This window comes from Xylona heveae (assembly GCF_001619985.1).
Source record: "Xylona heveae TC161 unplaced genomic scaffold L228scaffold_2, whole genome shotgun sequence".
NCBI classification, from domain to species: Eukaryota; Fungi; Ascomycota; class Xylonomycetes; order Xylonales; family Xylonaceae; genus Xylona; species Xylona heveae.
In genome coordinates, this window is record NW_017264194.1 from 2,860,906 (window position 1) to 2,887,680 (window position 26,775).

The following is a 26,775-nucleotide window of genomic DNA, read 5'->3' on the forward strand; positions in this document are numbered from 1 at the left end:
GTGAAGAATTATACCCGGAAGGAGTATCAAGGATTGAATGTTTGCGTAGCAATTTGAAGACGCTGCGGCCCAGTCGACGACAAGGAAAACCGCGATGCTTTACGCTTTTTGGTCGTTCAAGGACTGGAACCGCCTGCAAGTATCCACATCCGCTTCAGTCAACCGCAAATGTATGGTACCAGTAGTCTCAATCACTTTGGGTTTCCTCCAGTGATTTTGCACATTCACGGCCAAGCAATTTTGCGAACACCTAGTAGCACAAAACTTGACCGCTGCCACAGCAATTTCTGATTCACACAAAGGCCCTGTGGTTGTTTTTTCCCCGATGAACCTTGCCGGTTCTTAACGTAAGTTTCCGCGGAACCACCAATGGACATGTAACGTTCAAGTCAAGCACGGAAAGACCAAGAGTGATCCAGTCCCTCGTATAGCCAACAAAGGAGCGAGGAGCGAATTCGACGTTCGTACTCGTCTTGTTCTGGTGACACGCTGGTGATGGGAGATGCTCCGTTATCGATGTCGAATTGGAGTTCGCCGTTGGGTTAAGCAGATGGTGCTAAGCGATAAGGATTCCTGACGCAGCAAAGGCGAAAGAGTGTATGTGAATAGAAAGGATAGGAGCGAGAGGGTCGATGTGTTACGACTGAATGGCAGAGAGGTCGTTGAATTGTAAAGGAGGAATGAGGGAGGAGAACAGTAGGAGGAACATGGGAAGAGAGGGGCAGAAAGGCAGTAGTTGAAGAGTCTCTCTAGCACACACTTTGGGGGAGAGGAGCAAGGTATTGCGTTATTCTCGTGGACAGCAAGTAGTTTGCGGGCTTGGGAGTCGGAGTGGAAGTTTGGGAACTACTATGGTCATAGTCGAATGGGCTCAAGGATAAGAATTAATTAGAATTAGGTAAGGGCGAGCCAAGTCTCCATCAGACGAGGGGGGAACGAGTTGGGCTGGCGGCTGCTGCTTCGTTCATGGGGCCCAAAAAGACGTTCTATCTGGTCGTGGGAAAGGCAAGTTTCGCCCCCCGATTCGCAGACCATCACGACGGTGGCTGCAGTCGGCCTTCCTCTAGCGCCGACGTGGACTGGGTCCCGCCCGATACCTTCCGTGACCTTCTCTGCTCGCTCCACGTCTCCACTTGAATGCATAACCCACAAGTACAGCAAGGTACCTCCTCCCTTTCCGCACTTTTTAGACGGTAATCGACTGACTGACGTCTGTCATGACGCGCATTGCCAACGAAAACATACACAAAGAGGTCTCACCAGTTCAAACAGTTTTGTTGACAGACAGACAGGGGCAGAAACTGCAAAAGGAAGCGAACAAGAGGGCACTGCAAGGCGTCATCTTGGGAGAGGCTGCATGTTTTGTACGTCCCCTTCGGCCTTCGGGTGGGAACACGTCGAAACAGAGGAAGGCAGTCTTCCCTGCATCGCTCCCGCTCATGGGCTGGGGGACCACACGAGAGAAAATGTGTGAGAAGAGACAAGGGGTTCGGCTTCGTGGCTTGTTCTTTCTTGTCGTTTCCTTCGGTGCCAGACTCAAAAATGTCGAAGGGTGTCCCCTGCGCCGCATCGGAATTTTTAATTAATCAATCTATTCGAGATGCAATTTTTGATTTCATTGATAATCCCTTCTCCAGCCAAGGCAAGCGGGAACCAGAAGGGTGTTCCGACTGCGGATGTTGGTGGGAAAAAAAGTGGCCGGTCATCTGGAGGGCGCGATCCAAGACGGGAAGGCACGATTCCAGTGCTTCTAGAAGAGCATCGGGCATGCGCCGTTGCAAGATTGAACCAATCATTGTCGTCCTTGACCGCCCATGGCCTCACCCGGACACGTCGACGTTGACCACACCATTCTTCCGCACCTTCCCGCTTGAGGTCAGATGTCGCGTGCGGAGAACTCCGCTAGCGCACACGAAGAAACGCTGACTCAGGGATGATCCCCATAAGTCCAAACACTTCTGATGGCGTGCCCCTTGTTCTCTTCTCCTGCGAATCGGATTGGCTGGCTCTTTCTTCCCCAAATTCAATCATCTTTGAACATTTTGTCGTAACCATCTCGACTCTCTTTCGCTCCTTCCCTATGTGAAAGAGAGTCGCCCTTTTCAGTGTCCTGTACTCCGGAGTAGAGAGTAAACTAGTCAGAGTGTCCTTATCTCCCGGAGAGCAACCCTCCGTTCGTTGCCAGGGTCCTTTCATTGTTCGATATCCCATTCATCGAACAACTTAAATTTCCACACGTGACTTTCTCTCCTCTTTTCACCGAAACGACAATTTGCGCCGCTCTCACCGCATCCGTCCAAGATAGCCAAAAAGGGAAATTGTTTTCAATTTTAATAAGGTAATCCTTAGTCACATCCAACCCCAACGTCAAAATCATAATCTGGGGTGGAGTCCGTTCCTTGTAGATGAGACGACTAAGACAGGAGAAACCGCCCTGACCCGGGCGACAACCGGGCGCTAGATGAAGCATAAGAGATTCATGTAATCAATAATGAACACGATGCACCTGTCAGCGCGGCACAGCAAGGCTGACGGGCTGGCACAATATCATCACGTGAAGGCGTGACTAGTCGCAACTGGGCGGCTTAGAAGGCGCGCAACCAGGGCACCCGTTCGAGGATATGCGCCATCAACTTCCAGAATACCCGCCAGCTTTGATCTGTTTTTTTAAGACACTTAATTTTTGATTCGCTGATGTGCTTTGAAGGCCATTTCCCTTCATCTTCCTACATATTTGGCCCCTTAAACAATGCGACATGTCTGGCTTCCCTTTCAGACAGCCTAGTTTCAACGAGAGCTGTGCCATATTAGCGGGAATTTTTGATCCATTCAGTCATCTATGAACAAATACTCGCGCAGAAATAGTAGGAATATTTCCTTGTTTTCCTTGTTTTGCAAAGAGATCGTGACGAATCCTCATCATCGACGATGGCCTTTTTTAGATCCTTCCCTAGTTCTATCAAGTGGGACGTGAGAGCCGGTCCACATTGTCAACCGTGCACGATCCGACCGGAGATGACGAAAATCTTGAAACGTACCAATCGGCCATAACACCGCCATAGGAAAAGGAATGCTGCCGACTTACAGCTTCATTATTTTCCGTGGCATCTCCCAAAGAGATCTACTTCTACAGTCTAGTCCATTTGGGCTCGTTCAGTGCATTTTATCTCAGGCGCTGATAAGCTCATGTGTGACTCTTCACGGCAGGTGGAGATAACTCCTCCCGGTAGAGCCGAACCATTTAAGGCTCGATGATGGTGCGTGGATCGTCCCTTGCATCCCGAGACATTCGATGGCCATTCGGCGGCCGTTTCTAGCCGATTTCCTATTTCTGTCTTCCCTCGCCTGTGCTCATTTTCGCCAATCAGAAGACACAAATTGACATGTGATGTCCAACGAGCGATCTCATGCTTTCTACGGAGTACCGACTTGGTAGATGTCTTCTCTGGATCGGATTTTGCTGCCTAAATCCGCATGCTTCCAGAGATCGCCTATGTACGAGAGTAATTTGACAACCAAAGGTTGCTAACGATGCAAGTGCACATTTTGTGGAGTTCTTGGATCTTCCCTCACCGCAACAATATAATTCCACTAGTTTGGACAAGAAAAATTTTCACTCGATTTCATGAGCTTGTCTGTCAAGCCAACGGCGGTATCGAGAGAATGACCTTTAGATATGATTAATTGCAACATCGGTCCTCGCCCCGCTAGTCGATGACGATTTCAGGGGAGCCCTGGGAGGCATTTGATCCGGCTTCGGCCATTATCTCGCTTGATCTGATTACTCGGCAAAGGATTCATTTCGCCATGCTAACTCAATAATAAGTTTGCGATAAAGGAAAGTGCAAGCAGCGAGGCAAATAAATGCTGATTTCGACTAATAAGATCGTGATCCCACGGCAAGCCGATATCCCGGGCGCACTTCAAGAGCGGCCGTGGCCAAGTCCCATCCGGCGTCGGCCAGGGTCTCCATGAACCTATCAAACCTGTTCGATAGAAATTCCAGAGAATTCCGAATTTGTTCCAACTGTTTGCTTGTCATGGAATCGAAGCTTATCTCTGTCCCATCGGGCAGGCCCGACGTCTCCCCATGAACAACAAGAAGACTGTGCATCCAGGCCTTTAGTTGGGACTTCACTGAAGAACCTTCTTTCAACACAATGAAAACCTGTGACGCTTTACAGTCGTACCAAAGAATATAATCTTGACCCTGAAAGATATTCAAAAGCCTGCCGAAGTTGGCCGTGGCATACTTTACACGGCTTTGTCGAGCATCGTCTCGGCAGAGTGATTGAAGGAGCTTCTCGAGCGGACATCCAATCTGGCAGTATGCCAAGGCTTGTGATTGATTCCAGCGGACGACGCCGTCACGTTCGAATATGCGTTCCCTCCTCGAAACAACTTCTGGTGTCAATATACGGTCATGCTCTATGAGAGTAGAAACCACAATATTCGCTCTTTGACGATTCAATGTCCGCATCGTTACGGCGCGTACCGCTGCATAGTTTGTCCCCAGATGAATGCTCAATAGCAAGAACAAACACAACCACGTAGAAAAGGGTGTTGACACGTGAGATATCACAATGCTACCAACCTAATTGATCCCATTGGCACTTAGTTTACTCTGCTCGGGAAATGAATGTATTCTTACCAGCATCCCAAAGAGAGATATTATGGTTTCCTGGCTTGCATCTTTCTAATAGTTGGTCAGCGAGTGAACGCACTCTGCCGGCGTTGTTCGACGGCTGCGAATAATATCTCAATGGGCTAGGTCGAGGATGACTGTCGAGGTCGATCCTCGCCCGAGCCAATCCACGGTTCAAAAACAAAGTTCTATATTTCATGAACTGCTGATATAGTCCACTTACCGCATTTAATTCTGCCAAATTTCCATTCCGAGCAAAGTGAGCACTTAAACTGGCTTTGGCACTGCCAGCTGCGACGCCGCAGAGAGCACGTAAAACACTCGCGGTGCTGAATATTAGGACACGGGAAAATCTAGGAAATGCTGGAGACAAGCAGTCCAGAACCATGGCGCAGTCATTGAAAATGTCTGCGAGTAGTCGATACATTTTGCATTCAGGTTCCAAGGAAGATCCAAGCTTGTGTGCGAACAGGATCGTTGCCACCCGACCCATGCTTTCTTGGAGAACATTGAGCAAAAGGGCAGCGGTAGGCGAAGCAGAAGCATCGCCCACACCAACGCCTGGACAATAATATCAGTTCAACGTTCCATATCAAATTCGAAAAGAGAAGATTAACCTTGAAGAACGGCTCGAGAAGCTAGAAGCCCAGCAATAGAGCTTGAGAAAGCTTGCAAAGAATCCTAAACATGTCAATCCTTTGCGTGATTTTATTTGGCATACAAAAGTTGGTAATTTACGTAGATCTGATATCTGGTTTTGACGAGGGAGTTAATATCAGCTCTTTTGTACCCAGAGAAGTTAAGAACTGGAAGAAATTGAAATACTCTAAATAATCTTCCGTGACACTTTGCGGGTAGCCGGCTGGTAGGAATGCATTGATCACTGATGAAAGCGTTCGATATCCTTTGCTGCTCGAAGAATGTGGCTAGTATGATGTCAATCACTCCTATCACCACCGTATATTTGGTTGCGCCAACGTTGGCCTACAATGACATCGAATCTGCTCAGGTGCTCTTGTCCAAATTTGACTGGAGACTCGACATATGTCTTAGTCGGCTTGCCTGCCTGATCTTTCTCGACATATTCCAACGGAGCTCCAGTTGCCAAACTCATTATACTTTTGCCGACTGGTGTTCGAAAACTGTCATCAGGTGCGGGAGTGTCGCGTGGAGATGTCGTCGTCTAATCCGGCAAGCTGCCTCCTTGATGCATGTGAACATATTCGTCAAGCGAAACCAGTTGATATGCAAGGAAGGTAGGTATCCTACTGTTATTAAGCACATTGCAGCTAACACCTGATGCAGAAAACACTATTTAGATACTTTTCTCTATTGACATACTCCGTAATAAGAACATCTAATGCCTGTCCTATTGCCTTGAAATCGTCGATATCTAATCCAGAGCGGCCGCGATCCACGTGGTCTAAAGCCATTTTTGGTGTGACATAAGAAATGGTTGTGGCCGCATCCCCGATCCCGAAGCCAAAACCTAGTATGAGACTTGCAAGAGAATGATTTCTATTAGTGACGACCGCCACGGTCTGAGCAGCCAGTAATGAACATAATATATAGGCTTCGATGTAAACATGATTGACCGAACGATATTCCCCTGGTTTCAATACGACTTTTGTGTCGGGGATGACCATGACTGGCACCTTTCCAATACAATAGCCCCCATCATCAATCCATGAAGCAAAGCTAGAAGTATAGCATCTAATTGGCGAAATCTTTGTTTATTAAGATACAAATAATTCCGCCTCCAAGCTGCACGCTATGCATTCTGCAAGATATAACTTTGAAAACCACAAGAAATTTTGGACCAATGGAGGTATATTATATACAATGAGCTCCAACCACGTCTTTTTTGCTAGATTGCTCCTCGTCGGGGACTTGCTTTACGCATATAGACTGGCACCACCAGACTCAATTGCTTCTATCTCAGCCGTTGACCAAGCAGTTCGGCGGAATCTGGAAGGTAACTCGTCTCGGTCGAAAAATTGGCCAGGAGGAGGCGCAACAGGTCCAAAGGACTTTGCGGGTCTTCCACCACTTATTGTAGAAAAGGAAGATCGCGACAGAGGGCCGTGTTGGGACGCCTTCTCTCTGTAGGAGGCAAACGAGTCTGGCAACGACCCAGTCGGAGACGCTGGGTGCACATGCGGGGTAGAGTCAATGTTTTCTGTTCCAGAAAGCATTAGCAAGCGTCCAATGGCGAAGAAAAATTAACTTACTGGGCACAGAGCGCTTCCCCAGAAATTTGATCAATGGGGTGCGGTGGGCAGCTTGCCGGAGGATAGCTGTGGCTCTCATGTCGACTTATGTTCGATGTCACCGAAAGACCGCGACGGATTTTTTAGATTGATGGGAGAGCGAATCAATGAGGGGGTTCTCCGAAATTTTTGACAGAGTGAGAACGATTCCCGGAGCCAATTGAAGCCGTTTGGAGTGTGAAGTCGTGATCGGAGAGGCTCGGCACTCGCCTTAGCCCGCTCGGCCAGCCACTCCTAAGATCGAGATAAGGAAGTTATTGCCTCTACAAGGCTGCATTAAGCACCGCCCCTTCAAATTACCCGGGGTGCCACACAAAATCCTATTGCCAACCTAAGTTGTTTGCCTGAGAAGACGAGCTAGGACCACCGAGCATTGTATCTGGGGATTATCTTGACAAGGAACACGGAGCGATACTCGACTTTTTGTGAAAGGCCCTTTTTTTTGGGTTGCCGGGCATGATTGCACCCTGGCTCGTCGACTTTCAATCTCAGCATGATATTTAGCTTGCTTGCAAATATACCTAGTATTGTCAAGGTGCTGGCATAACAGCCATTAGGCTCAAGAGCTATGCACGAGCTGTCCCTCTTTGCTCAAGTGCCGCCCAGCGGCCATGATCAACTGTTGAAGGTTTTGGCCGGGGTATCTGGCATGCAACCTCAAGCTGTTCTTGAACGTCACCTCGTCTTCAAGCCAATCCGTCCACCAGGAAAGCGAACAGTCCAAGTTGGGGGCTCGCAAGGTGTTCAGAATGCCCACGTACAAGCCATACAGGGACAGCTCGGAGGCGAACTTTATTACATGCAATTGGTCAAAAGCGTTGGTGAGACATCTCATATGCTCAACATCAACCACAAACTGGGTCTGATGGTTGGAGAGGAGAGCGCCACAGAAGCTCATCGCCAACTCGATGGCCCGCCAGCCTCCAATGGGGCCAACGGGGACCTGAGACTCTCCAAGGATAAAGAGTCGCAAGAATATTCAAGTGCAAACGATCGTCTGTGGCGCCTCGTCTTCAGCGACCTCCCAGAAGTTGGCGGGCGTCGACCAGTCACTTCTCGAATGGTGTCAAATGTAGATATCATGGATGGAGATCCACTCGAATTCATGCACGCCTTAGGCTACACGTAAGTCCTAAAACCCCAAAATAATTCCCTCTGTTTACTAAACGATGATAGGTTTGTATCCGAATATTACCTGCAAGGATATCGATTTGTCTATCATAATGTGATTATCCTTGTCCATCAAGTTTTGCGCTTACCCCCGGGTACGGAGCCCAGAGATACTCCTGCGCATGAGCCGCAGCCACCTACCGATCTAAGGCCCCTGGATCCCAGCGGTGCTTACATGCTACACTCTTCAATACGGGTACAAGATGGAAATAAGCCTGAAAGCATGGCTTTAGCCATCACAGAACTCAAAGCATTCAAAGACTTGATGAGGGGAGCTGTCGATCTTGATGTTGGAGACAGGCTCTCACTCGATACGCGTGTCAGATGATGCTCTTTTCTCACGATTGACTCCATATACCCATGAGCTGCTTAGAATTCAGACTAAGTGAGATACTTGTCTTAAATATGCATGCCATGCCGAACGATTTTGAGCAACAATGCTATTCTCGCATTCAAGCAACGTCCGATCAAATCCTTACAAGTCTGGGAACCAGTGCGTCGGCTTTCTCTCCTTACCCAAATTACAATCCTGAGCAGCCTCAAGGACCCTTTGGGGAGCCGGGGGAGCCTTTCATGGAAGATCAGAATGAGATCTTAGGAGATGTTGCTGGGATCCAATCATGTCAGCTCGGAATGCATACCTCTGGACTTTTGCTTTGCGGGGCGTCGGCCATAAGCGGCATTCGTGATTTCTGGGTCGCCTGAGACCCTCGTTCCGGACCTTAAAAGTTGTTTAGCTGAAGAATACACAGAATACAATCTGTCATACCTCATTATTGAGTCTCTGTCGCTTGGCCGTGGGTGATATATTACTCAAAGTGGCAGATTGCTTTGCTGTCGCTGCTGAAGGCTGGGTGGTATGCTGACCAGATCCCTCTACATGTAGGCTCAAAGGTTGAGAGACCATGCTTCTATCTTCAATATTCGAAGTCCCTTCAGGCCAAATGTCTCGTGCTAATCAATAATTGGTTTGCACTCTCATATGGATGATTATCATAGCTTGTGATATCGAGTAGAAATTATGTCAACTCATCTGATGTTCTGATATACTTCCTCAATTCCTGTTCAGGTACGCAGAATAGGAACTCGTCATTTGATGAGAATATTTGAGTTTCATGCCTGGTCGAAGCAATCTACCGGATCTACGGCTATAGCTCCATTGAACCTTGCTGATCTCCCAGGATAGGAAACGGTTTATGCCACAGACCAGATCTGGGTTTGGTGGATAGTTTCTCAAGGGACGCCGAGAAGCTGGTGAGCCTGCAGCTTGGTCTCATCTGCTGATTTCATGTCCGATGAGAAGGGTCTATTCCACGGACAAGCATATCAGAGGGTTGGATGATCCGATCTGGTAAGCCTGGTTCTAAATGCTTGTACAGTCCCGCACAAAGCTTTATCTTATAATATTTCCAAATTAATCAATGCCCTCAATTGAAGGAAGACACCACCCAAATAAATTCATAAAACTGTAACGTCCTTCTCACTGTTAACTTGTAAGGTAATTACTTAGTATCATCACATGTAGACCAAATCCAAGTCGGTGATTAACGACACGTGACTTCGTGCTATCGATATCGACGTGACGTGTAACGCCAACTTTTGATGACAGCGCGAGAAAAGCATCGTCAATAGACCGTTTCACATTCATTTTGGTTTTTTCCTGGTTCAAATCCGTAATTATTTGGAGTCGATTGTTATGATGGATTCTTATGTACAAACTTAGAACCTTTTCACAAGCCGACATTCTGGGCTTCCGTCTTCCGCAAAAGTTCGTCATGGCTGATTCCAAGAATATTAAACGGCGTTTAAGCACCGGGGGTTCTGTGAGCCCACCTCCTCTAAAGCGAAAGGTGCAATCGTCAACAACTAGTATGCTAACATTATTCTGCGTTCTTGTGCTGATGCTCTATATACTGATCTTCTTGAAGAAGGGGCTCTTGCCCAATTCTTTACCCCCGCATCCAAAAAGGAGCCCGAGAAGGCTTCCTGGACAAAACTACGCGATAGCCTTCTCATTGGCCGATATGCACCAGAGACAGAAGATAAGACGAATAATCCAAATAAACGCCCTTCTCGAATTGCAGGATTTGACTTGGTAGGCGGTGGATGAGGAAGCTCCCGAGTCTTTGGAGAGATCTAACTTTGATATGATTTTAGGACTGGACCTTAATCAAGTCCAAGTCAGGAAATAGGCATCCAAGGGACGGAAAGGACTGGAGGTGGTGGCATCCAAATGTCCCAGGGTGTCTAAAAGACCTTCATGCTCAGGGGTTTGTCTTTCTGAACATGCCACCTATACTTCGCAAGTCCTCAAGCTAATTCGGAACGATCAAATTTCGAAGATTCCGCATTGTCATCTTCAGCAACCAAGGTGGAATCACTTTGAAGAGCAAAGCCAAAACTCCGAAGAGCGACCGAAAACGGTTGAACGACTTCAAGGAAAGGGGCTGTTCCATCTTCAACCAGTTACAAATTCCCCTTGTGCTTTATGCAGCTACTGAAAAAGATCATTTTCGTAAACCCAGAGCTGGCATGTGGGATGAAATGTTAGAGGAATTTGACCTCAGGTTTTCCGGGTCAATCAATTTCAATGAATCTTTCTTTGTGGGGGATGCAGGTGGAAGAGCTGCGGCAAAAGCGACTGTGAAAGATCATTCATGTTCAGACAGGTACAACTTCAGGAATTGCCTGGGAAATCAGCGTACTAAGTGCCTGCAGAGATTTCGCTGCCAATGTGGGAGTCAAATTTTATACTCCGGAAGAGTTCTTTCTCAAAGAGAAACCAAGACCGTTTACCCGGGAATTCGATCCTGTGACATTTCTTTCAATCGAGGGATCACGCGCTCTAGAAGGTTTGCCTTTCAAACAAAGAAATTGCTTTACGAAAGTAGTATTGGACACATTACTAACGAGAAATATGATTTACCCGACGCAGTATTCTCTAGAAAGAGCCCACTGGAAATTGTCTTATTTTGCGGAAGCCCTGGAGCTGGGAAATCGACTTTTTTCTGGCGCCAGCTTGGACCTTTGGGATATGTACGAGTGAATCAAGATATTCTGAAAACAGTATGTTTGCACGCCGATTCTGGGGGGTTGCCCGAGTATTTCTCACCATGTGATAGCGCGAAAAATGCCTCCAACGAGCAGCACAGTTGCTCGGCGAGAAGCAGTCGGTCGTAATAGGTCAGTGCTCGAGCTACTTCTTGAATTCGCATCTCTAACTGATCTGTGTACGGTATTCAGACAATACCAACGCGGATGTGGAGACTCGAGCTCACTGGATAAAGCTAGCAAAAGCAAAGAATGTACCCATTCGATGCGTTTATTTTACTGCATCAGCGAGGTTGTGCGAGCACAATGACATTGTGAGATCTCTAAACGGGGAATTGGTAAGTTACATTTCCAAGTTTTCAACCAGCGTTGAATTCTACAAATGAAATGGTTGGGCTTCTTGTCTGTGATCTAGAGGGATCCTTTGTTGAAAATTAGTACTGATCACATGCAGATGAATCCGGAAAAGCGAACACTGTTGCCCAAGGTTGCATTCACTGGTTTTACTTCCAGATTCCGGGAACCTACCCTCGAGGAAGGGTTCGAGGATATCATAAAAGTGGACTTTCAGGTACGTCTCGTCTCCATACCGATATTAAACCTCACGGGCTTGCCGGACTCATTCATTTTCGTCGAGTTGCAGTTTGAGGGTAATGAGCAGCAGCGGGCTATCTGGGCCAGATACTGGGTTTAGGTCTGCGTGGGCCATGTCGATCCCCGAACTGATCGACCCGAATAACTTGATGGGGAAGGTATCTTTACTAAGTTGGGCCAGAGGATCGAGGTGCAAACCCCGCTCTAAATGGCCTGGACGCGGCAGCGATTGGTATTCCCCATGCAGACTTAGCTGCTTAATGCTTTCCTTTCCGTCCCGGGCATATGAATGTTGAGAAAATCGGATCAGAGGTTGGACCATGCCAGCACGAGTAGAAGGAGTGTGAACCATACAAACGTGCGATTTCCTGGGTTGCTTGGCAAGGCGACCGGCGTCATGGGGATGGCGCAGACTCCGAAACGTTCATTGCTTGCATCCTATCGCTGCAAGAGGTCTCGTCTCACCCTGAGACATATGCGCAGGAGTAAGCTTTTCGGGGGCCACGTGCGGCTTAGATGTATCAGAATGCCCGACACGAAGACATGATCACAGGAAGAATTGGGTAGAAGCGCGTAATGAACTCAAAATTGTCCTATGTATTGCGGATTGCTGTTGCATTCATGCTTTCCGTGGAACACCCAATTCTGTCGCCGTGTAGACGAGCCAGCTACTGATGCCAATGAAAACAATAACAATGATCCTGTTGGGACCGCCGCTATATATTTTCAAATGGACTGAGGCATGGGTCGGATAGCACCAAGTTATTGAAATAGCAAGCAACAAAAACCGACATGATACCAATTACAAGCCGGGATCCTGGTTATGGAGTTTCCCAGTTAGGCGGGGAAGTAATACCTACATTACCTAGTATAGAGCACCCAGCCTTCTGGAACGTCCACTGAGGGCACCGTGATCTTTGCAAAGGTTGGGGTTCCGGGCTCGGGATAATTGTTTTGCTCAGGCTCATCTCGGTCACCGTTCAGCTCTTCCCAGGCAGAAAGAGAGAAGGACCCGCTCAATAAACTCCGAAGAGCAGGAGCGGAGAACCTCGCTGAGCCCTTGGATCTCCTTGAACGGTCTCTCGGTGAAATTCACTGTACTTTCTTACCGAAGCCGGTCGCAGTCTGATCACACAATTTGCAAGTAAAACAGAGATGTTTGCTGACCCGTGCTGTTATCTTTGTGCATATTTGGGTCCGATGCGGCGTTTTCAACAAGTACCCGGCACAAGCTTCAGTAGAAATGGGCGATAGTGGGGAACGAACGGGTGATCGTCCAAAGGTCCAGAAGCCAATAATTTATTTTAGCATCGTCAAACCAGTCATGATGAACACTACTGTACGAACAGTACTCAGACTGGGGTCCCTTTTTCGGCGTAAAATTTGTTATTTTCACGAGGACTCCAAACGGCGTTCCCTCGGCGTACCCCACCGTACTAAAAAGGAGTACGTGTACATGCCCACTCTTCCCGCACTACAACCGTCCAACTGCTCCACCAAGATTCAAAGAAATGGGTTACTCACGATGACGAGAAGATTTCAATAAGCAGCCCCTCTAAGCTGGGAAAGAAGAGCTAGACCGTAACATAATAGCCGGGATTTCAGGCCAGTCCTGTTCAAATCGAAAGCAATATTCTGACTAATGAATTTTCACCAGGTCCTGTGGGCATTACTGTATTGCGGTGCACCATGACAGTTGCACTACTACGTCCGCGCTTCTCCTCATATGAATACTTACCGCAGATAGGTATCCGTACGAAAGGAAATGTATGCGAAGGGTTTCTCAGCGAATGAAGCCCTCAGGAGGCGCGACAATGTCATCTACGATAATCTGCTTGATGCAGAAAGCATATTACGCAGATATGCCTCACCGCCTCCTCTACAGGTTGCGCATATCATTTTCATAGTGCTTTTGCATTGATATGTCCAAGTAAGACGTGAATTCGGTGTCTGTGCCGGCTTCAAATGCACTGTTGTGCCCGTGTACCGCGCTATACTGAGGTACTGTGCACAGATATATTTTGTGCTGCTGGACAAGCAGTCTTGGTACGACAAGCGGGATGGGGGTGTGCGGCTTCCCGACGATGATCAGGTACGGCGGTGTCGCTATTGACCGTACGGTGCCTGCAGGAGTGAGGATAACAACGTTCATGCCCTTGGGGCGAGGGGGGCCGTCTCCATAACTAGTAGGTACTCGGGTAAAAGGGAACAAGCAGTTCTTCCTAGGACACCGAAAAGTATACCTCTTTCGGTTGGTGAAGCTTGTGAGCTTGCAGGGGTTTCCATGAAGATTTTTCAACGAAGGGCCAACCAGCTTTGGGCATTTTCTCCCTTGCCAGCCATGGACGGGAGCCTACGATCATTTCAATAGTCCCAAAAGGCTTCATGACTGGCTCGGCGCGGACGCGAGGGTTTGTTTCCCCGAACCAATCTACACCTTCAACGACGGCCGCGCTGGCCTTACCAATCCAGGCAGGAAAAAGCGTATGGAAGAGAGGGAGCTATTGAATGTAATGGCACTATTTTGCGTCGGCCTCATTTTGTTGGACATTGGTGCAAGGGCCCTCCCTCCGATATGGCAAGCACCGTTTTATCAGGTAATTTTCCAACGTTCTACTTTGTATTGTCTCCATACTACGGTACGATAGATCTCATGATGAGAACAGATAGACAAAATGGGCAAGATACCGACTTCCTCCCCCCTCATCTCCGGGGGACGCCTTGCGTTAGCGGGTGCAATCCTTTCGTCCCATCCGAGGCCATCGCGCATCCTCCGCTGAGGATCCCCCAGAGATAGTGCCCCTCGCTCGCTGGCTTTGTCCCCTGATCTCCTGCACCCCAGTGATACTTTCTCCTCCGCTGGACCCTACAGCTTGGATCAAACCTCCACAGTCGAGGATCTTGTCCTTATTCTGTCACACATCTCCGTCATGGCCAGTTGTGATGACAATAAGGAGGGGGTGATTGCTCAAAAAGGTACCTTTGAGTTAGGACCTGCCAACCACACGGTTCGAAGCCTCGAGAACCGAACAGGCGAGACTTTTGCTCGGCAGACGAGTTTGGGTTTGACCAGAGACAGCTGGGTAAACGGCCGGCGAAGACTTGATCGATGCCGGGGCTGTGGTCGGAACAGCGTCCGGATGAGCTAATGGGCGGGTAGTCGACTGGCATCGGTCCTTTAGTGCCTGAGAGCCACGTTCTTTTTACCATTTTTTTCTTCACGGTTTTTCTCTCAACGATTGATCCATGGAATAAGTGAGCGCCATGGCGATATTTAGTGTGCAAGAAGGTACTGAGTACTTTTGCTTTTCAGCAGGTTGGGGGTGTGCGGAAGTAGCGATTACCCGGCAAGCTCAATGGCATCCATGCCTCGTCTAGACTAGGCCCTTCGGTCAGAGTTGAGAGAACCAAAGTTCTGTAGTGTCAAAGGCAATTCTCAAGGCACACAAAGGGCATTATTGGACATCTGCCGATGGTTCACCTACGGGTCGGCGTCACTGGCACGTTGTTGCAACGGACAGTTATGGAAGTTGGGCTTTTTCCCTGGGAAGAACCACCGGCAACGTCAATAGCGTTTTTCTCTTCGGCTCTTTCATCCCAAAGGCTCTTGGCCTGCCTTTTTTTACCTGGTGTAAAAAATGTTGCCATCCCGTCCACAATAGACGAAGTGAGCCACCAGATTGGGAACAAATTCATGTGCAACTTTCATCTCGTCCACGCTGCTCCCTTTGTGTGCGCATCTTTGTCTTTCCCCACTCTTTGTTTGACCTAGGCATTTATGATTTCTTGTGTCATCTGGTAAACCCGAAGTTGTCCTTGTTTCACGGTGGGTGGGGAGTTTTATCATTCATCGTTTGTCCTTGGCAGACACGTTCTTGGGTGTCTATTTGTGGCATCACTGCTTGTCCCTGTACACGCAACCTACGCAATCGGGAAAAACCAACAGACGAAAACTGACGAAAAAGGACTGCAGAAGGGCAAGAGGAAGAGAAGAGAAGTAAAGTGAGAAGAGTGGGAGAGAAGAGAGAGAGAGAATCTGTGTGGGTGTGCCCGGAGCCACCTGGGGTCATTACCAAGCGTATATCTCACAAACCCACCCGCACCCACCCTTTTAGCTTCTCTTTTCCCTTGTCCAGATCTCTTCCCATCAGGCACAGGGCAGGTCAGTCTGCAGTCATAGTCGCGGCTGGGTGCGCCTCATGAAAGAAAACTGCACGCCCGCATCTGCCCACACATATCCCCCGTCCCTTCCCCCATTTCTCCAACATTTTCTTTCCCCGTCTTGTCAACGTTCCCAACCTCTCCGCTCTTTTTGCGTCTTCTATTTGCTTGCTTGGCTTGCGATTGCTGCAATCAGTCTCTTCCAACATCAAAAGGGTTTCTGTCGTGTATACGGTAAGTGTCTATCTTGTTTGCTGCTCTCTTCCTGCCCACGCGAAGCGAACTGCCACTTCACAAGTGTGACGTGCACGTGGATGGCACATTGGCCAATGCAATCATTGCTGACCAGCGGCAATCAGGTTCGCGCCAGCAATCTACAGCCAGGCTGAAGCGCACGACACTCATTGGAAGTCCAAATAATCTGGCACGCCGCCACGTACTTGTCTCTTGATCTATCCTGTTGGACTTTCGCTTCCTTGCCAGCCGATTGCCAGCAAAGTCGATCCCGGCCAATTCTTGCTTACCGCCCTTTTGTCGCGCCTCGACCTCATATGTACCTCCCGCGGTAGCTTCAATTCGATTTTCACTCCATCATTCCATCATGAGGGAGTTGAAGTCGCTTGTTTTGCCAAAGCTCGTCGAGGCCAAACGTTCGTCAGGAATGGTACAGTCTGAGGTGGATTCACGCGAGCGATCAGATTCCGTGGACACCTTAGCCTCTTTCCGTTCGGAATACCCATCGCCGGTCTCCCCAATTTTCTCCATCCGAGGTCATGGTCGCTATTCGAGCTCAACTTCATCCTTGGCTTCTTCACCTACTTTACACGACCAAAGCGATTCCTTTGTCTCTATAAAGAGACCACTACCTGATCTGCAAGAAGAACCCCACGAGAAAGAGGATGCCCTGGAGATGGTGAACGTGGAAGAGTGTTTTTCAGAGTGTTTCTGTAAGGCTTCCTTTTGTCTCGGGGCTGTTCAGAAACAAGCTTCAGCCCACCCGAGTGATATGAGCAAAAGCTGACATATTGCAACATTTGCAGGCCATCAATTCGATTGTGATCACCATACAATCACCTTGGAGACGGACTACGATCTTGATGACAATCCGTTTGCGGATGAGGGTACCTCAACTGTTAAGAAGCAGCATGAGATAGGGTCACCATTGGCTGGACTTGCCACGCGAATCAGTGATCGCTTTCCATCCTTCTCTCGGCGATGGAAAAGCCGAAAGAACAATCGAGAAACGCCGGCCGTGGATGCCACCTCGGAAACTCCTGCTTCCCAGCCTATTTCGAGCCGATCATCGTCCTTGACCGATTCAAGCACCCAGCGATTGAGCCATTCCGATCTTGGTTCACCGTTTACGCCATCTGCAAGCTTCCTCGAGGAGAGAGTAGATGAAGGGTCCGTCGCACCAATTGACATTGAAAGAGCAAATCGCGACAGTGATGTTGATGCTGAGAACTTTGCCTCCACTCCGTTGCTGCCGCCGTTGATGCTAGAAACCAACAATGGAAACATGTCCTCGGTGCAATCACCTCTTCAGTCGCCGAGCGTCGCCGATTCAAGGGATGTGTACTCTGGTTGTAACACTCCCGTCGGAATTCCAGGAACTCCGGGAATGTCATCGCCGTCCCTCTCGGCAAAACCATCAATTGCATCTTTCCAAAAACAGCGCACTGGCCAGTTTACTCCGACGTCAGAGATTGCGCCGATTGTCATGGCCGATCCAAGCGACAAATGGGCAGATAAGCTCGGCCATGCGAATTTCCATATTCAGCCCGAACCCTACCTTCCCGAGTCTTTTGACCTCGAATCTTGCAGATTGTTTCGCGCGAGCTGGGAGCGCGCCTGCTGCACGTATCTCAAACACCTAGTGCGCACTGGCGAGCACTATGGTGTCACATCCAAGACATATAAGTTAACCGAGGAGAAGTGGACCGAAATTGACGAGGACTGGAAAAAGAAGAATGAAATTATCGCGTCAAGAACACCGGATAGCATGGCAGGTACTTTGCTGAGCCCAGTTCAGAGCGCCACGATGCCCTCTCCAGTGACCAGCTTTCCCTCGCTCAACGACCCACATAGCGAAGGCAAGTTTCCTAAGCTAGGCGATGAGGACATTGTTGGTCCAATGGTGCAGATTGCGTCGCAACTTCAGCGACGACCTTCAAAGAAGGCTGTCTTCCTCAAGGCCGTGCAGGACATTCGAGCCCCTGCCAGCGGCGTCATTGGTCGTGTGCGATCGGCTTCGCGTAGTTTCACTACATGAAGGCCATCTTCATGAACCCTTTCGTTGACCGGAACTTGTTGTCTCGACAGGACCTATCGCCTTTACCATTTTCTATATCCTCTGTCAAACTTCCCGATTTTGTACAGTCACCTCAAGACCGCTTTATGAACTTATGACGACTACGATTACAACGCCGCTACACTTGATACTATTTATTTTCTACCTTGACTGCGAGCAGTCCACATCCTCTTCAGGACAATATTTCTTTTTCTTTGGCAATTTTCCTCCATTAATATGGGAGGGTCGACGAAGCGTGACGACTTAGAGCTTCTCATTCTTGATACCGCCCCTTACTAGACAGGCTTCAGAAGCGCATCGAACGCGCAAAGTCAAGAGCCTACCAAGGGACGGCATCTCCTTTTTTTGGGTCTTACATATCATATATCATGTTGCGATAGTCTTTTTTTGGTCTGCTTATCAGACTTCTTCACAATACCCATCTACCGCCCGCCGGCATCAATTCTTTGTTTTTTTTTTTTTCCTTTTCTTCTTTTCTTTGTGGCGGCTCATCACATCCGATTTGTCGCGATTTTAAATCGTGTCTGCATGTGGTGGGCGCAGTCTGTTGGTAGTGTGAATAGAATATAACCAACTCATGAATATTTCTTTTGCAACTTGATCCATCGACGGTGCGAACTACTGTGTCACTCGAATTCAGGCTCCTTTGTCGTTGTTACGATGGCGGTAGTACACACTGGTAGTGCTTCATACGCTAGTCTGGCGCCACCTCAACTACGAAGAAGAGTATCGGAATAGACGACCTACTGCTGGATAAACTGTGACATTTTTCTATGATGCGTGTCAGGATTTGTGCACTTTTTGCGCATTTCTTTGTAAATCGCACAAGTGTATAAATCTGAGTTTGCAGATTTAGGTTTAGAACGTTGTGCCCAAAAGGGTGGTCAACAACTCTGCACCTATAACAGACTGGAGTATGTAGAGTACACTGGATTGCAAGAATCTCGTGCCTTTGATCGGACTGGTCATTATCATAATGCAATCAAAGGATCAACTTGTGCGCTGCTTAAATATTGGCGTGTACGAAGATAGAGATGGACTTCGCCTACCGTAATATACGTGCAGCTTGCTCGTTGCATCCAGTAACTACCTTATGTTACTCCGAGCATTTAACTGTCCCGCAGTACTTCTGACTTGGTCGATGATGACACTGGCGGCAAAACCGCACGTTAGATCTGCAACGTCTGCTCTACCTCTCGTAACTCAAACGCGTCGCTCGATACTTTGTACCGGCCCAGCAGGAAATTTGCCCATCAAATATTATCATCATCATAGTCATTCAAGCTTTGACATCAAGTGGCTTGACTAGATTTTCAAACTCTATTACTGCTCGTCCATTTCGTTCTCTCTCCTCTCCGTTTCTTTCTGCGACTATCACACGGCACGTGATCACCCATTGCATCCCGAGTTGTCGATAACTCAAAGAAAGATATATTGCCGCGTCTTAAAACTCTTAAAAGAATTTCCCGTCGTTTCTTTTCTCTTTCCCCTCTATATTAGCGCTTTGATAACCATGGCGTTTGCGGTCATTAATTCCGCGCAACAAAATGCATCACTGAATCAGCAGCCGCTCCGGACGTCGGATTCCCGGGGCTCATCAGCGCCCAGGACCAAGGCTTATGCGCAAGCGTTTGGGTCCAGATCGGATATCTTGAATGATATTGTTGAAATCATTCGTATGTTTTTCTCGGGAGCCTTCGAACTACGTCATCTTTTATTTGGCCGTCACATGTCTTCTGGTTTTGAGTTTGTTTTATAATTCTTTTTTGTTTGTTTTGTTTTGACTATCGCTGTCTGCGCTTATCAGCATGTCATTGCTGAGAAAATGGATGAAGTGCTTGGCATTGCGAGGTCTATAATTGTCTGGCTCAGAGTATCAGCTGTTCAACTCAGGTCCTGAGTCTGAGAAGTGCCCTTCAATGCTGGCGATTAGCTGAGATGTATAATGTCTTGCTGAACTGAGTGCTTCCTGTACTAGCTGAGGCAGGCCCGGGAGATGTTTCATGAAAGCATGCTGTACTTTCTTTTTCTCTTTGTTCACCGTTTTCTTGCGCTTCACTAGCTATCTGGGCAATGCTCCTACAAGGCCCGCTCGCAATGCAGATGATTATCGTTTTCTCCTACGTTTCATCATCCATCTGTTCAGGCAATTGTTTTAGAAAATCTGGCAAAATGATGAGACAATTATCTGACCATGTTTCTATGCAGGTAGTCAACCACAACAGGCGGATCTCTTCGACAGAATAGCCGCATTCACAATTGAGCTCCAGGGAAAGATCCCTTCGTCCAATGGCGCAGTCCATCAACAGCTGGACACCCAGGGGCCTAGCAGCACTTTGAACTCAAAAAAGCGAAAGGCAGAAGAGGAACTGGACAAGAACGCTTTGTCTTCAGCCTCGGCCAATGGCGATGTCTGGAAGAACACGAGTCTCGCCTTTTCCTCCAAGGACATTTCATTTTCTGTCCCATTGAGGAAGAAAATGACGCTCGAAGTATCAGGTGATGTCAACGTTGGCATTCGCGCCATCAATCAGGCTTCTGGCGAGCAGGAGCTCAGTATTGCCTGGAAATCCATAGGTAGATCTCCTTTCTCGGATCCCACTCTCTCCTGGACACATCTGCTCGTACTCCCCCCTGTTTGAATTCCCAGCTATTCTCTATCAAACATATCCCTCTGGAACATTCACTAAAACTGACAACGTCAATAAGAAACAATCATATGTCTTCCCGTTCCTGAAAAGGCCCAACGACAACACAACTTTTGCGTGTTTCCGACCTTGGACGCCCAGCGCACCGCGTCGCCCGCGGAGCCCATCGTCTGGACAGTCACAGACGCGCCTATCCCGAAGAACGCAACACCCGAGGAAGCCAGCCAGCATCAGAGCTCCGACAAGGCAGTCACGAGCGCTCTGAACCAGGTCCTGTCCAAGCTCGGGAAAAAGGTCATATACACGGATGAAAACGAATTCGCGAGCGCCCTCGTGCAGCCGCACAGGAAACACGAAAAAGCATACCATGTCAAAGCGTTTAGAGGGAATAAGGATGGTGCGTTTATCATCTTGGTTTTTCTTTCCCCTACCGACCCTTCTCTCCCTTTCTTACGATGATTATCCTCCATCTACTTCCCTCCCCCCTTTTCATTTCACCTGGGGACCTGGACCCGGACCCCTAGCGGTTGAAACACCGAATCCAGTTCTAACAGGTAAGACAGGCTACCTCTTCTTCCTTTCGACGGGTATAGTATGGGGCTTCAAAAAGCCCCTCGTCTTCTTCCCGCTCGACTGCATTCTCTCGGTCTCATACACGTCTGTGCTCCAGCGCACATTCAACCTCGTCATTTCCGCCTCAACTCCCATTACCAGTCCCAGCACCCAAACTCCTTCTTCAACACAAACAGACGAGGCAGAAGAGATTGAGTTCTCGATGCTCGACCAGGCCGATTTCCCGGGCATAGACGAGTACATTCGTCGCCATCAACTGCACGACGCCAGTATGGCCGAACAGCGACGCGCCAAGCGACTGAATATCAACGGCGCTCCGTCGGGCGGTTCTGCTGCAGGACCAAAGGACGAAGGACAAGCGGCAGGAGACGTAGCGGACGAAGGAGAAGAGGAGAGCGAACTCGTCAAGGCCCAGCGACAGATTGAAGATGAAGAAGACGAGGAAGAGGAGGATTATGATCCCGGCAGCGAGGGCGAGAGTGAAGGCGAGGGAAGCAGTTCTAGTGAAGAAGAAGATGAGGAGGAGGGGGATCTAGTGGAGGAGGAACTGGGCAGTGAGGCCGAAATGGTCGATGCTGATGACGAGTAGTAGTTGTTGTTGGGTAATCAATCATTTTTGTATCACATGCTGTACTCCATACAGTCACATTGAGTTTAAATCATATCTAACATTGAGCCAAGTTTCATTGAGCATTGAGTCACCTTTCATTTAACATCGACTTAATAATTATCCAGCAAGACAATAAGGTCCTCTTACTAGTATACTCCTTTTATACGTCGGCTTACACAAAGACTTGCTGTATGAAAAATTAAAACATATGACAAGTTATGCTTACCTTATGTGCAGTGTGACTATGTGAAAAAAGAAATATAGCACACTGTGCATGCAATAATACAGTAATGCCATAATGCAAATGACACGATATGTCAATATGAGTCAGACTATCTGGATTCTGGGTACCAGACTATCTAGGTACCATGCTATCTAAGGTTTGGGTAGGTAGTATGATGAGTATGCTATGCAGCATGCCTCAGAGATAAAATATATGTACTTGCAGAATCAACCTGTTCAAACAAATGCATAAATGCTCGCTACCTTATGCCTTACAACTTTTTTTTCAGATCAGTAACAAGCTTGTCACTTGTGTAAATCAAATATAGCTCGAGTATGTAAGTCTACTATGTAGATAAAAAGAGAAAGGAAGAGAGGAAGATGAACAAATGGAGCCTTACTCTGTAAATCTAAGAGAGAAAAAAAGGGATAAAGGGATAAATGGATAAATGAAATTGAAGGGATTTCAAATGAAATGAAATGCAATGGATTGGAATGAAAGAGAGGAAGAGTGTTAAATATGTTATGTTCATGAGAGAAATTTAAGAAAAAATGGAAGGAGAAGGGGGAAAAGAAGGGGGACTAAGAAGATATGAGAAAGGAGAAAAGGATTAAGAATGAAAAGATGAAGTAATATAGAAATTTAAAAAACAAAAAAGAAACATAAAAATGTAAATGAAAAAGAAAATGAAAATGAAAACGATAATAATAAAAATAAGAATAAATAAAAATGAAAACGAAAACGAAAATTGAATTGAAGATAATAATAATAATTAAAAACTAAATAATAGAAAAAAAAAAAAAAGGTATCGAGTCTATGACCAACGAATGAAAATTGGAGTCTGTGGAACAAGTAGGACAAAGTCGCCTTGGACAACGACAGGAGAAGAAGGGGAGGAAAAAGAAAAAGATGCCACAAGGACAGATCCTAATACAAGTAGACATAATTAAGCCCCAAAACTCTTCTGTTTCGACACGCCCACGGCAACAAGACTACTCGCCGCGCCGGCTCGCTCTTCGTACAATCTCCGCAGATTGTCCACGGACCCTTTACCCAAGCGGAGTTTACCCGGCAGCGGTGGCGGTGGTGATAGCAGTTCCGAGGGCGGTCTGTATGCCATGGGAGCGGATTTCCTGCGGGCAGTATCGAATCGATTATCCGTGGAGGGGTCCATCTCTTTCCCCTCCTCCAGAGACAAAGACGGAGATAGTGCCGTCGCTGGGGATACTGGGGACGGAGTAGCAGAAGCAGCGGCTGCGGCAGCAGCAAGGGGAATGGCGACGCGTTGCGTCAGGGCCGGAGAAGGAGTCCAAGTCCGCGGATAAACATGTGTGGGTGCGTGGGCGTGAGCGTGGGTATGTTGGATACCCGTAGTGCCCGTGGTGCCCGTGGTGCCCGGGCTTCCCGTAGGTCCGGGGGTTAGGCCAGAAGATGGTGATGTAGCAGTGGTAGGAACAGTTCCCGTGGAAAACGATGACCGGAGAAGAGGTGAAGGGAGAGGAGGGGGAGGGTAGATGGGTTTAGCCAAGGCTGTTGGGATTACAGGGGCTTTGCTGTTATTGTTTGTGATAGTGATTGGAGTGATTACAGAAGCAGAGGAAACAAAAGGTACGATTGGTGCGGTGGTGCCCCGTGGGGCTGGTACTGTTGGGGGGTTTCCAGGCTCTACATTGGAGCCACGGCTAGAAGAATGGATTGTAGAATTGCATTCTGAGGAAACAGGAAAAGTATGCCGGGGTATCTGGGGAGAGGGAGAGAATAATTGAGGCTGGGGTAAGTGTTGGGGATGGAAGGGAGCGGCCCGTGGGCCGGCAGATTCATGAGTATGCGAGGCTGGAGAATGAGATTGATGCCCATGGGGAGAAGCTTTCCCAGTGGGTAAAGCTGCCAAAGCCCTTTGCTTTTCCATGCTCTCGCCGTCGTCATTTCCCAAAGCATTCTGTTTGCTGCCGGGATGAGCTCTCTGCGTGATTTCCCGTGCCACCGGGGATATGCCGATGGTCCGATTGGAGACCAGAGACGGAGATACTGTGGCAAATGACGAGGGTGAGTGCTGACCCTGGCCTTTACCTTCATCATTATCACCCGAGGGCAAGGATGTGTGCGTCGTGACCGATAATTGTACCGGTTTTCTCTTTATGGTATCTGCTCCGCTGGGTTGTCCCGAAAGTGAGGCAGCACTCTGCGAGCGAGTTCTTGCTCCAATCACTAAACCGTCTCGGGTGGCATTATTGGCCTGCTCGGCTGTTAGAGCTTTTCTTCTCGGCATGGATTCTGTTCTCGTCAGAGAAATCTGTGCACCTTTGCCGGTTGGGATTGTTTCCGCGTCCCTGCCCGCCTCCGTCGCCGTGGCAGCCATTGTCCTGCTAATGCTGCCCTCAAAGTCCGAAGAGTCCATGGACCCATTGATCCGATGACGAGAGTTTCGAATCGCATTCGTGCTCTCAGCCATCCTTGCCAGCCACTCAGGCCCGAGGCTACTGCGTGGATCGGTCACGGTTGATTGCTGTGGAGGAACGGATTGATGAGGTGCGGGCTTCCGTTTGATTTCTGTCACAGGGTTGTTAGGACCAGGAACACGAATCGCAGGCCTTTCCGCGGAGCTTAACTGGAGAGAAACTTGATTTGGACGAGGAGGCAAAGGTGGCCGTGGGCCTTCTTCTTCCTCGGCAACATCATTATCGCGAAGAAGGATACCCTCTAATTGTTCATCTTTTGGAAAGTCCCTGTCTTCCACTGGTTTAAGGTCATCTTCGTCTTCTTCAGCTGGGTCTTCGTAGTCGTAATCGTCGGAAGGTGTCTGCAACGCCTCGGTGAATTCGTTAGCGCGCACTCCGCAAGCCTCTCTGAGCCCATTGTCCCATTGCAAAACAGCAGCCTCGACTAAACGCTGAATCACACGGTTCATCCGCGCATCTTCGATTGGATCAGTCCCACGTAGCAATGTTGCACTGAAACAAATGGCAAGATTGCGCGGGCTCATCTGATTGTGATCCTGAAAAGCCGCTGTCCTTGAGAGCAATGGGATCAAGTGTCGGATCAAAATCTGACGAGACTTCTCCGGCAATATTGACCATTGTGAATTACTCGATAGTAATTCAATCAAATGGACCTGGTCTATCGACTCTTCATCATTACCGAAAATTCTCTTCAGTTCCAGATATGAGGAGCTGGGAAAGAGAGGCTCTCGGAGCTCTCTGTACCAGAGCTTGATCAATCCGGCGGCAAGATGCACACCATATCCGTCCATGCGCTCAAACTCCTCAATGGTATGGTATGCAGATGCCCATGCCAACCTTTGGGGAGGTAAGTACGTTCCTCCTTCCTTCCATATGATCCACTTTTGACCCCTGCTATAGGCCTCTCGCAGTATGTCCAATAACTTGGAATGTGCTGATATTCTAAAAATGCCTTCAGCCTGAACGTTCGGAATCATCAATACGAAGCTTGATGCCTCCCGCAGGACCCTTGGTAACCGTAGTCGTCCATTGCTGGAACTCGGCAGCGGCGCCCGAGTGTTAAACGCTCGTCTTCCTCTGATGTTCGGAGATTGAATTTGCGGTGAGAGTCTACGGTCGTGCAAGTACGCTGATGGTGGAATGAGAAGGTCCTCCAGGGGTAGGCAAACACTCAATCCGCTCAAAGTTGAGACTATTTGGGAAATTGTCAGTGAGCCGAACACAGTGAGATATTATTGAAAATGCCGCAGACAACTCTCAGACAAACGTTGCCACTTACCGTGAACAATTTTCCTCCTAAATTTTGGACTGACAATTGTAGAGAAGAGTTCTACAAGTACTCTAACCCAACTTCGTTCATGTACAATATAGAGTCTCTGTAATCGTTTTCTCGTAGCCCGTGTCAGGACATTATACGCTTGCACGAACCAGCCCCAGCCCGGCCGAGCTTTCCTCACAGCCGTCGGCCCATCGCCTCCTCCACCTGCAAAGAATACAAGTTCGTATCCTCGTCCTTCCAGCAACTCCTCCTCGTCGGGAAGTCTGGCGAGCACGTAGGGTAGGAGAGCATTGAAGTCGATCTCGTTAGCATCCGGAAACGCAGCGGCATTAAGAACGAAGATTGGAAGCCCGCTCGGAGACGAGGAAGGTGAACGGTAGAGAATTTCTGTGGCGAGATTGAAAAGTTCTGGATCAAATTCGCAGGACCCTGGACGAGGGGCGACAGAACTGAGAGAGGAGCTCCGGAGTCGTTGGGCGACCAGCGAAAGCATGGTCAAAGAGTCTTGTGAGCCACACAAGCCAGGCGTCTTTGAACCTGAGTAAGATACAGCTCAACTTTGAGCAGTGCAGCGAATAATGTCTTGCAATCGGGCTAATTATGCAGACGCTGCTGATGCAGCTCGCACCCACTGAGCTGTGAATAACCTGGAGAGTAAACAAGCAAAACAATCTACCGAAATCAAACGTTCTCGGTTGCGCCCGAACGCAGAGGCGCAGCTTACAGCTTGGCGGCCTGGCGGTCATCATCACATTCACTATGATACAATGGATTCCCTGGA

General features: G+C 48.4%; 9 protein-coding genes across 9 annotated transcripts; 5 read left to right on the forward strand and 4 right to left on the reverse strand.

Annotated features, from left to right (window-relative positions):
- Window positions 1–3,877: 3,877 nt before the first annotated feature.
- L228DRAFT_266218 (DUF647-domain-containing protein) lies at window positions 3,878–5,759 on the reverse strand (the record flags this gene model as incomplete). Its single annotated transcript, XM_018334825.1, has 7 exons — window positions 3,878–4,594; window positions 4,652–4,696; window positions 4,869–5,206; window positions 5,263–5,326; window positions 5,384–5,396; window positions 5,471–5,571; window positions 5,634–5,759. The coding sequence occupies 7 exons, from the start codon at window positions 5,757–5,759 to the stop codon at window positions 3,878–3,880; spliced, it is 1,404 nt and encodes a 467-aa protein (XP_018191320.1).
- Window positions 5,760–6,540: 781 nt separating this feature from the next.
- L228DRAFT_266219 (hypothetical protein) lies at window positions 6,541–6,955 on the reverse strand (the record flags this gene model as incomplete). Its single annotated transcript, XM_018334826.1, has 2 exons — window positions 6,541–6,824; window positions 6,877–6,955. 2 exons carry the CDS (start codon window positions 6,953–6,955, stop codon window positions 6,541–6,543), a joined length of 363 nt encoding a protein of 120 aa, XP_018191321.1.
- A 528-nt stretch (window positions 6,956–7,483) lies between these two features.
- On the forward strand, window positions 7,484–8,413 carry L228DRAFT_236828 (putative RNA polymerase II mediator complex subunit Srb5; the record flags this gene model as incomplete). The annotated part of the gene is made up of 2 exons (XM_018330870.1): window positions 7,484–8,040; window positions 8,092–8,413. 2 exons carry the CDS (start codon window positions 7,484–7,486, stop codon window positions 8,411–8,413), a joined length of 879 nt encoding a protein of 292 aa, XP_018191322.1.
- Window positions 8,414–9,860: 1,447 nt separating this feature from the next.
- Window positions 9,861–11,830, forward strand: L228DRAFT_236829 (putative DNA 3'-phosphatase Tpp1; the record flags this gene model as incomplete). The annotated part of the gene is made up of 10 exons (XM_018330871.1): window positions 9,861–9,954; window positions 10,014–10,180; window positions 10,243–10,355; window positions 10,428–10,754; window positions 10,804–10,937; window positions 11,021–11,151; window positions 11,208–11,268; window positions 11,329–11,474; window positions 11,591–11,707; window positions 11,780–11,830. The coding sequence occupies 10 exons, from the start codon at window positions 9,861–9,863 to the stop codon at window positions 11,828–11,830; spliced, it is 1,341 nt and encodes a 446-aa protein (XP_018191323.1).
- Window positions 11,831–15,716: 3,886 nt separating this feature from the next.
- L228DRAFT_83363 (hypothetical protein) lies at window positions 15,717–16,386 on the forward strand. The gene has a single exon (XM_018336897.1). The coding sequence runs from the start codon at window positions 15,930–15,932 to the stop codon at window positions 16,278–16,280; it is 351 nt and encodes a 116-aa protein (XP_018191324.1). The 5' UTR covers window positions 15,717–15,929; the 3' UTR covers window positions 16,281–16,386.
- Window positions 16,387–16,492: 106 nt separating this feature from the next.
- L228DRAFT_266222 (hypothetical protein) lies at window positions 16,493–18,163 on the forward strand (the record flags this gene model as incomplete). Its single annotated transcript, XM_018334827.1, has 2 exons — window positions 16,493–16,838; window positions 16,932–18,163. 2 exons carry the CDS (start codon window positions 16,493–16,495, stop codon window positions 18,161–18,163), a joined length of 1,578 nt encoding a protein of 525 aa, XP_018191325.1.
- Window positions 18,164–19,411: 1,248 nt separating this feature from the next.
- On the forward strand, window positions 19,412–22,246 carry L228DRAFT_244687 (Rtt106-domain-containing protein). The gene is made up of 4 exons (XM_018331981.1): window positions 19,412–19,878; window positions 20,411–20,779; window positions 20,912–21,247; window positions 21,414–22,246. Exons 1-4 carry the CDS (start codon window positions 19,716–19,718, stop codon window positions 22,010–22,012), a joined length of 1,467 nt encoding a protein of 488 aa, XP_018191326.1. The 5' UTR covers window positions 19,412–19,715; the 3' UTR covers window positions 22,013–22,246.
- Window positions 22,247–23,063: 817 nt separating this feature from the next.
- L228DRAFT_244688 (hypothetical protein) lies at window positions 23,064–24,838 on the reverse strand. The gene is made up of 2 exons (XM_018331982.1): window positions 24,558–24,838; window positions 23,064–24,492 (listed from the first exon to the last, which is right to left on the reverse strand). The coding sequence occupies exons 1-2, from the start codon at window positions 24,690–24,692 to the stop codon at window positions 23,203–23,205; spliced, it is 1,425 nt and encodes a 474-aa protein (XP_018191327.1). The 5' UTR covers window positions 24,693–24,838; the 3' UTR covers window positions 23,064–23,202.
- On the reverse strand, window positions 24,716–25,519 carry L228DRAFT_244690 (Rho GTPase activation protein). The gene is made up of 2 exons (XM_018331983.1): window positions 24,866–25,519; window positions 24,716–24,806 (listed from the first exon to the last, which is right to left on the reverse strand). Exons 1-2 carry the CDS (start codon window positions 25,504–25,506, stop codon window positions 24,734–24,736), a joined length of 714 nt encoding a protein of 237 aa, XP_018191328.1. The 5' UTR covers window positions 25,507–25,519; the 3' UTR covers window positions 24,716–24,733.
- Window positions 25,520–26,775: the final 1,256 nt, after the last annotated feature.